This window comes from Varroa jacobsoni, unplaced genomic scaffold, assembly GCF_002532875.2.
Source record: "Varroa jacobsoni isolate VJ856 unplaced genomic scaffold, vjacob_1.0 contig00775, whole genome shotgun sequence".
Lineage (NCBI taxonomy): Eukaryota > Metazoa > Arthropoda > Arachnida > Mesostigmata > Varroidae > Varroa > Varroa jacobsoni.
This window is the reverse complement of record NW_019214523.1, coordinates 1428-11214: the sequence shown is the minus strand read 5'-3', so window position 1 is coordinate 11214 and position 9787 is coordinate 1428. Positions and strand designations below refer to the sequence as shown.

At 40.0% G+C, this 9787-nt stretch overlaps 1 protein-coding gene across 3 annotated transcripts; it reads left to right on the top strand.

The window, feature by feature from the left end:
• The first annotated feature begins 128 nt into the window (after positions 1-128).
• galla-2 (MIP18 family protein galla-2) lies at positions 129-9002 on the top strand. 3 transcript variants are annotated; one of them, XR_015315381.1, is made up of 4 exons: positions 132-417; positions 896-1076; positions 1503-1909; positions 6318-9002. XR_015315381.1 is itself a non-coding variant. In XM_022852485.2 (3 exons), exons 1-3 carry the CDS (start codon positions 290-292, stop codon positions 1683-1685), a joined length of 402 nt encoding a protein of 133 aa, XP_022708220.1. In that variant the 5' UTR covers positions 129-289; the 3' UTR covers positions 1686-2360. The 3 variants fall into 3 exon arrangements, 2 of the variants coding, with proteins under 2 accessions (XP_022708220.1, XP_022708219.1); XM_022852485.2 differs by lacking the exon at positions 6318-9002 and having other exon boundaries at positions 129-417; positions 896-986; positions 1503-2360; XM_022852484.2 differs by lacking the exon at positions 6318-9002 and having other exon boundaries at positions 1503-2360.
• The last annotated feature ends 785 nt before the right edge of the window (positions 9003-9787 follow it).

The following is a 9787-nucleotide window of genomic DNA, read 5'->3' as shown; positions in this document are numbered from 1 at the left end:
AATCTAGGGAATTAGAATGTAAATTTTTGAATCCTGCGGGCGTACCCACAGAGCACCTAAGACTGGCTTGCTTGGATGCGTAGGACTATGCGTAATTGTTTCCTCTTTGAATTCGTGTCGTCTGCTAGTAGAATTGCCTTGTGTCTGCTTTCATTTTCGTTCTGTGGTGGAGCTGTACAGCTGATATTTGTTGCTACTTGTATTTGCATCTCGATTAACTAACTGAGTCTCTTCCTGAATACAGACAAAACACAACAGGCAAAAACATAAAGATTTGCCGTGAGGTAAGATGGTTTTTAGCTTTTTTGGAGATTCTCAGCTAGAGAACGCCACACCGCAAGTGTTCGATACTGTTAAAGAAAGACCCGTTACTGCTGCCGAGCTGGACGATAACGTTGAAGACCCCATCGACGCCCGGTAAGTTGAGAAAGTTCAAGTTCTAGAGGATTGGGAACATTGATTTTTGTTTAAAAATATATTTAAAAACAGAACTGAATGTATTGTGGTAAACGAGAGTAAAGTTTCTGATTATAGATATTAGCCTGAAAATAGATTTCCACATAACGTCGACTTGGACATTTCGCACCCGTACACGGCACACTGTTTAGTTATTGACCTATTGGCAACACGATAAATAGGGATACATGTAAATGCTTTACCCTAGTTAGGATTTTCTAGCACATTTCTTGTTAGTTAGTATGTTTCAAATTATTGTAAAAAACAGATGATTTTTATGGGTCTCAATGTGTTGGTTATTTTAATTAGCATGTTATGTTCTAAACTATGCACGAAATTCGCGCATTATCGTATAGTAATATTACATTGTCTCACATATCTTGTGCACACCTACCTTCTCTAACATATTGTAAATTAATGTTATGCTTTTGCCTTTCAGTGAGGTGTTCGACCTGATCCGAGACATCAATGACCCTGAGCACCCTCTGACGTTGGAACAGTTGAAGGTCGTGGCCGAGGAGTTAATAAAGGTCAGCTCACAGACCAAGACCGTGCAGGTTAACTTCACGCCGACTATACCGCACTGCTCAATGGCCACGCTGATTGGGCTGTGCATTCGGGTAAATTTGGAAAATCCTTATCTGATGGAATTTTTTTGTGTTTAGTAAACCGATATACATGAGGATCAACAATAGCGTAACTGTTTTGCTCTATCAGGTAGATAAGGGTGCCTGATGTTAAAATTTATAAGTATTTTTTCAGTAAGCGGCATGCCTTTGCATGATATGACTTTATCTATTCTAGTTCTTACAACTATATCAGTCGATTAGCATGCAATAAAAGTAGTCTTGTTTAGTGCATAAAATGTTTATTGAAGTAAAACAGGAAGGTGCGATCACATCCAGCATGTCTATCTTTTCTAAACAACGCTAATAAATTAACTCGATGTGAAACACATATAACACCTAGGTTATTTAGCATGTATTGTTATGCACACAGCATTAATGCCAGGTTCATTGGTTATAACCTATTTTTTATGCTTCCAGGTGAAGCTATTGCGCACACTTCCTCGAGAATATAAGATTGACCTTTCGATTACCCCAGGCAAGCATGACCAAGAGAAGGCCATTAATAAACAGCTTCAGGATAAGGAGCGCGTAGCCGCTGCCCTGGAGAATCCCAACCTGCTTTCCGTTGTTAACAAATGTATTTCGGAACTCAACTACTAGAGCATTTCATGCGGCAAAGGTCTATTGACGGTCACCATAACGTCTGAAGTAGTGTCATTAACTAGAGGCAAAATAAGGTTTCTTCTTGAATCGGCTCGTTGAACATCTACTGGTGATGGAGTGAATCTTTGTAACTCGATTGAAAACAAAGTCTGGGTCCAAGTTACAAGTGTTATTAATTCAAACGCGTACGTGCGAAAGCCTTTTGTCATTGGACTAAACAGGTACTTCATTTGTTTTATTTTGTATATCATGCAAATGTTAATTCAAGAGAAGGCTTTAAAAAAGGCATGAAATTCAAGAAATGTTGAGTGGGACCTTTCTCTGTAAAATAGGCTCGTCCCCGCCAAACGGATGCATCAAGATCGGTGTCAGTGCTATCAGGAATTTCTGTTACTCTATGTGATTATGTTAGTTTGTCGACTGTCCCTTAGTAGATATGACTAAAGTATAATATAAGTAATTTTAGAGACGAATAGTTTATTATGTATAATTAATAGTACGTGTTTGTCTTTCTCAGTAGGGTCGTGTGGTGTATCTTATGCGCTACTTCTAAACTTGAGTTTCAGCATTTTAGAATTTGGCTTCTATTTTAAAGGAACTGCTCAATTTCAGAACGAGGACTAGCCTTTTTAATAGACAGCACAATAAAGCAGACAAATTATTGGGCATAAATGCAGGGTATCGTACGTTAGTGTTAGGTGTCAATGTTTGTACACACTGTTGTTGTACACGCGCAGTAAACATTAACAAAAAGTCGTCAGTTATCAAACAAAGACAAGATATCGTACCTCTGTCGTTATCTATGAGTACTTGAACTTATATAAACCCAAATGTTTTTTATCCTGTCTTAGGAATATTTTTGTTGATCGTAGATGCTTTATGCATGAAACATGATTACGACAGCTTGGCGTATATCTTTCAATACACACGAAAAATTCAGTTTCGGTCAACATTTATTATTATTATTGATACAATAGGATTTGATAATAATAATTCATAACAAAAATGGGTACATTATACAAACAGCTAATAATTGAACCACTGATTTTTTTGGGTACTATTATTATTATGGATATCACAGTGATTCTTTTCTGGGTGTCTTTAAACTAATCGAGATGTCGCTTAGCTTTGAGATTTAATGGCTTATATTCAAGTTGCTGTTTTTGCTAAGTAACCAGTCGTATCCTCAGCAGTCCACCTGTTTAACTCATCTTGAAGTGGGGAAAGATATGATACTACTAGAAATTGTATAATTATAGTAAACCTAATTTAGGCACGTGGAGGTGAGGGGTCATCATTGTTATGATGCTGCTAGTACTTATCGGATCAGAATGATCACTGCTAGTAAAATTTAATAAATCATGATGAAAAATCGAAGATCTTCGGTTATCTGTCAATAATCGATTTTCACTGTATACTTCCTAAAAAGCAGTGCGCCTTAACGTACGAAGCGATTACTAGTTGCAATTGCATTTTCTCACGAAGCCTTAACCATAGCGATAGTCGCAGTAAATGTCCCGACCAGCAAGTAAATGACTGGTAAAAGGGAATTTCGACGTATAAATGGACTGCGAGTTGCCACTACGATCCATCGCAAGTCAAGTGCGTCACAATAGCAAAGGAACAACGGAAATAGGTAAAGTTCATTAGTTTATCCAGCATCTTGGAGAATCGTTAGCAGGCCTCTATGGCACAAAGAGCATCGGGGTAGCGTCGCGGCAGTGGCTCAGGCCGAAAAATTTCGATCGTGTGTATTTTACAAGAATCTGCGTTTTCTCCCTACTCGAACAGCCTGTAAAACCAAAATCACTGCTAGACTGGTTAGTGAAAAAAGGGTTGTTTTGCATGTTTCCGCACCCAGCCAATTCAGGCCTATTCAGCTAGGCGAGACTCACGAACTGCAGTCGTCACCAACTGGGCAGTTTTGCCTATCACTTTTGTAGAAAACTCCGCCATTAAGGATATCAATGTATTTCGTGCACGCTGATTCGCAACTGCGCGTTTGTACATTTCTTATCTTTTAGAAAATGCTTACGCTCGTAGCTCCTCAACTTGTCACTTAGATACCTAGTATTCGGCCACTGTGAAAAACTGACTTAAGCATTCAAGCTTTTGGCGCTATCGATACCATCACTGTAGAGCGACACGTAATTCGAGTTGAAAGAACCTACAGAGACTTGTTGTGATGACGTGATAGACGTTGTCACTTATTTGCACGGGTTTTCTGTTAGGTTAGTTGTTGGCTATTCTCAATATCTCTTGGACTATAAAAATAATTTGTGGTACAGCATGCATTCATTGATTGCGCTCTCAGAAAGGCGTTCTCGGATTCTGTTTGGCAATGCTGATTGGCTTCAATCAATAATAATAGACCGGGTTGTAAACGGACTGATGTCGGCGTCTTTCCTATCGACTGAAATTGCACTATGGCGTGTCGTGTTATTACTCCGATGTATTACTCAAAGCAGGCGAAGGATGTGTAGCGCGGAAGATTATTAGTTGGTTGAAGAGAAATACTTGGCTTGTAGCTCGCCAAAGATGACTGTCTTGTATTCGCATTTCTTGCAAGGATCCAAAGATATTGAACACTACTATTTTTAACTAAAGAGGGTAATGCGAACAGCAGTACCCAATAACTTTTTGCTTGCAGCAGCCCTTCAAGATGTATTCAAATGCTGTTCATGGCTCTGACGAATTTCTCTACCATGCCAAGTTTCTGCAGTGTTTTGACGACGAAGCCATTTAATTTCATTCCTAGGCGTGGCTCGCGAGCTCAAGCTTGGCCAAGCGGAAGTCCAACGCCTGCATCACAATGAACCAGTTACAACAGAAAAGTGTCAGGACGTCTTTCTGGTGAGACCCTTCTCAAGGAGCTTGTCTTTCGTGGTGGCCTACCAAGGCCGACTTTCTTTTCAAGCTGGTGCGAGTTCTCAGTAACAATATCAGTAATGACGGACGTATCGCAGAGTGGTGTTGAGGATCGTGACTTTGATGTTTCATCCCGCTGGGCACACTGCGCGAGAAATGGCTTTCCGTAATAATCTATCCACAGTACGCTTGGACCTCATGCCACCTTTCCCGCCACCAAAGTTTTCTTGTATATTTTTTCACAGACAAACATCATGTATGTCGCGTTATGAACAGACTTAACTATTTGTTCCTGCTGGCAGAAGGGGACGTTGATCTACAACCAAGGCAAAGAAATTAACTAGATATCAACGTCTAATCAACGAATGGTTACTTCTTTCTGGTTCGCTCGTCATCACGGTACGCACGTTATGTTAGTCGCCCCGACTTGTTGAATAGTAATTTGGTACTTTGTGGCTTGGCTTGCCTGAAAAGGCTCGTTCTAAAGTTAAACTATGTAATTATAGGCCAGGGAACTTGAGCTTCGTAAGCAGTTCACTCTGCATTGTTTCGGCAGTTCCTGGATTCGATCTGCATTGTTATTGCAGCCGGTTGGGTCATGGAAAGTACTTCGCTGGAACCGTTCGTCAGTCTCAAACAGGATGGTGGAACGCGCACCATTAAGTTCTACTCTCGGACTTGTGCAGTAGATGCCTTGAACTACACTGCGTTGTTCGCTTGCGCGAGCACAAACTCAACTCATCTGGTACTGAAAATTTCGATATATTCGATGTTATTACAGCAAATCCTTTTGTCCTCCGGCGTTTTCTCGCTACACACTTAGGTTGTATCCAGATAATCACCTATAACGGCCATTGCTTCGACGTTAACAAGAGAACGAAAACTATCGGTAATGCGTCTTCTTTGAAAAACCGCTACCGATATTAAATCATTAATTAGTTCCATCAGCGACTCTACGATTCGCGTGCTGCTTGTTCGAAGTCGCGTTAGTTGGACTTCGCTTGCTGTTTCGCCGCTCAGCACAGTGGGCCTTGAATGGATCGTAGGCACAATGGAAACGATGCTTGAGTCGTAGCTTCGTCACTTCTAAGCACAATCGTATGTGAGCTTTTTGTGATTATAAAAAGGCGACCACTGTTTTACATCAACGGCGAAACAGGCAAGCCTCGCGCACTGGCCACAGCCCACTTTCTGACTAGTGGCCCATTGATATTTACTCGGCTCACACGTTCCTCTAAACAAGCTCAGCTCTAATGGAGAGGCTCAAAGACGCTCCGTCAGTCGAATAATTATGTTCTGACTTACGAGAACGAACTTCCTATTTGAGAGCTCTGTCATCTATTGTTATAATTAGTCCTCGACCGATTCTTGTTGATGACGTCTGTCAACCCAAATGGCCCTCTCTCATCCTGATCAGTGTAAGGCGCTTCAGGCGGATATTTTTCGTTTATGCCTGATTTTGTTTAACCCACTCGCAGTATGCCGAGAGTAGCTTTAGTTCGGGACTGGATTGGCAATTGTACAATAATGGAACACTAAGATAAGCTATGTACTAAGCTGTTATAAACGAATCTGGTTATTTTTGAAATGAAGTAATTTTCAACTGTGTGGTCATAGCGGGCGAAGTTTTGCAGGTATAGGTTCCGTATTTTTAGAAATATACTAGTAAAAACCGGTTTACTTTAAAACAAATGAGTTCAGTAGGTAAAACATATTTTAGTGTTGAAAACCACCACTTAGTGATTACACTTTTGCTAGCAGGTAACCGCGTTGCAGAAATCCATTGAAGATTGGTAAACCCATTAGGCAAGGGACCTTTAGACGAAGACACAGTACGTGAATGGTGCAAACGTTCTGTGAACTGTTGAAGGTTGGTAAAAAGGCGACCAGGTGACAAGACCCGAAGGACGGGAACGCATTGCTGCAATCGAGGAAGCTTTTTGTGAAAGCAAGGCTTCGAGTCAGCCGAAGCTGGCATTTCACATAAAACGTGCTACAGAACCCGAATACTGAAAATCCCGAACAAAAAATTGTTTATTCTAAATTGACTCGAGGCCAGTTGGAAATGCGCGTGGTGTATTCCACGTGCTATTTGCAGAACTTTAATCAACAAAAAGCCTATGTAGAGCATACGGCCGCCATAGATGAGACATGCTTTAATCTCTACCGTTAGTGAAATAGAAACCAGATAAGAGCTTGGCTTTGTCCTGAATAGAAATTGAGTTCGATGGCAATGTTGAGTAGGTTCATGGACATGAGATGCATCTGCTTGTATAGCAATAAGGCAATGCGGAGAATCAGACAATGAATGCTATTTCGAGTTGTCTCGGAGGTTCATAGACCTTCGGTACGACAATCAAGCGTACGCAATGTGGTCGCTTAATAACAACACCAAACCTCGTTGCCATGCCCTAACTTCTTCTTGCATTAAGCAAAATAATACTGAACATTGATTTCAATCTGGTTATTCTCTCGTTTTAAATGCATCAGCCTACGAGGTTTTTTATGTCCTAAAAAGGGCAACTGATGGTCAAGTGTATTCCACTATCGATTTAACTTAAGAAGCTATCGGTAGAGAAAGCACATTCAGGAACGCGGATAGTAGCTATATGGCTGTTCAGAGCGCTCTAAAAAATATATGAGACTATCTCGAACATGTATAACAACAATCACTCTGGCCCAACTTGTTAAAAAGTTACTTAATTTCGATGTCCACCGGATTCGTTTATAACATTTTGCGGTCCGGAATACACAGTAGCGCCGGCGAATTCGAGCCTTAATGTCTCCAGTTGTAACTCGGTTAAGCACGTGCAGATCTATATAATCTTGACCCGCGAATTCGTCAATAAAGTAAATTGCTAAATTTCGATATTTATAATAAATTTAGTATTAACCTCTTAATGGACACAACACAGTCTGGACCTGACCCATACATCTCAATATAAGACCCGCTACGTGCTAGTGCAACTTTGATGGGCACTGAAAAATCATTCAGGGTTTTTAGCTCAACCAGTTACGGAGGCTTATATCTATTTTTGAACGGCTAACAAGCGACGTTATTTCAATCTAGAGAACGTAATTTTTTTAAAAGTTATTTTAGCTATACGGTACATTTCTGCTTCCGCATTCACGTTCGCAGAGGGTTTGATGCCTTTCGTTGTTAAAACCTGTTTGCTTTGTGTGGGTGGCACAGACCCTTGTTGTTATGGTCATCAGATGAACCTTCAATTTTTTATAGCCCTAAATTTCCAGAAAATTCCGTGAACTATCATATACATCAAATAAGCATCCCGATAGAGTATATTTTTGAAAATATAACTTTATTTACAACATGTTGTATAAAGTACAGAGATCATAATAATAATAGTAATAATAATGCTCATTGTTACATAAAAGTCCTACCAGGCGGTAGGCAGACAGTTAAAGAGCGCCGGGTAGCGGACACACAGTTTTTTGTTTTTATTTTCCATTTTTTGGGGTTTTAGTAATTGTAATTATTTATTAATATCATTATCGTTAATTCCTGTTATTATCCGCTCGTACGCATGAAAATTGACAGATCGTAGTAAAGAAACACAGAATGAGGTGCGAAGGTCACCGTCGAGTTACAATGCCGCATATCGCTTTACTAAACTTTATTCAGTTTAGATTCACTGAATCGAGCAGGTATATGTAAATAAACGTCGCTGTTCACCTTGTGATAACGTCAAGCTAATCTCTTTCTTTTTTGCCCGCGCCTTTTATTTGCTGATTGTGAAGTCGTGGGTTTGTCCCTTTAGAATTTCTCTACAATGCGTTTGATTGACTGTGTAGCTGTATCGATCGTCTTTAAAGGTGTGGGAGAGTGTCACTCACATATAAACGGTGAGCTCGATTAGTTTATTCTTAAGTTGCTATTCAATGATAACTTTGTTAATCTCGAATCTCCCCCGGTTTAAGTAACATGTATCCATTCGTTTTATACTATGCTTTCATTGACGGCCAATCGTATCAAACAATCCGCTTGTGAAAATCTTCACATTCCTATATACGGAAATCGCGAATATAATGTTTGCTAATTTGGCGTGGTAATTCGATGGGCGCTCATAGCATGAAGTCGAGCCGTCATCATACGATACCTTATCATACTACTGCTTAATGCCGTCCTTCTCAATGTTCCTTTCTCTACATATTATTTGCGTCTGTTATGAAGCAACCAAGCCAGCCTCCATTACAATTTTCCATTGTCGCCGTTAACGGCCTTGATACTACATTATCAAGTAAATAGAAATTTAGCAGTTCCCGTTACCAGCCTTATCTTTCCTGAATTTCTTCATCGATAGCTGTTACTAGGCCAATGAATTGATTTGCTAATCGATCCGCTTCTGTTGTCGTGATGCTCACATTATGATGTTGCAGTAGAAGTAGTAATAAACATAATAAATGTTGACAGCACACGTTTTTTTATTCAAGGAGTTCTTATTTGTTGTTGGCCATTGTCTAATTCAAGTTTCCTCTGTTAGTTCCCTTTCGTTCTCTGTCGACAATAGTTTATAAGAATAATAGCCGTCGCAATTATCATAATCACCATCATCGTTACCATAATATTAATCGATTATAATTGGTTTATAATATTACAAGCCGTAGCTGTTATCATCATTATATATATATATATATATATATATATGTATATATATCTATGCTCAGGGTGTTATAATAATAGCAGTACGTGTATATAGCCAGCAGTTAGCGATAACGACACAAGTGTTGTATTAATCGGGCACGGAGTGGTAAGCGGTGACTAGAGAGTGCGTCCATTGCTTAATATGACGAGCATTGCCCGTGCTAGTAGAAATGCCTCCGACACTCCTTTTTTTCCTTCAGTGCTCCGGGAGGACACATACCGCGGAGCACCGCAGCAGAAAAGCTCAGACATGATGCCGCAGGCCGCAGCTGGTGACATCCACCGTCTCGCTACACTTGAAAACGATTGCTCCTAACAGGAAACTCTAATAGATCAGAGGGTGGGTGGTAACAAGTCCAGATATCATGCGGGCATTTTACGCGAGCTTTCAGTAAGTTGTCGCATCTTATTTTTCGTCGTTTTTTCTTACTTATCTTAATAGTAAAAAATTAATTTGGTTGAATTACCTGTCGCGCTATATAGCCGTCGTCATCAATGCCGATATGTTTGAACTTCATCCAAATAAGGACCCTAATAGATACTTGTAATCGACCATATGAGACGTAAG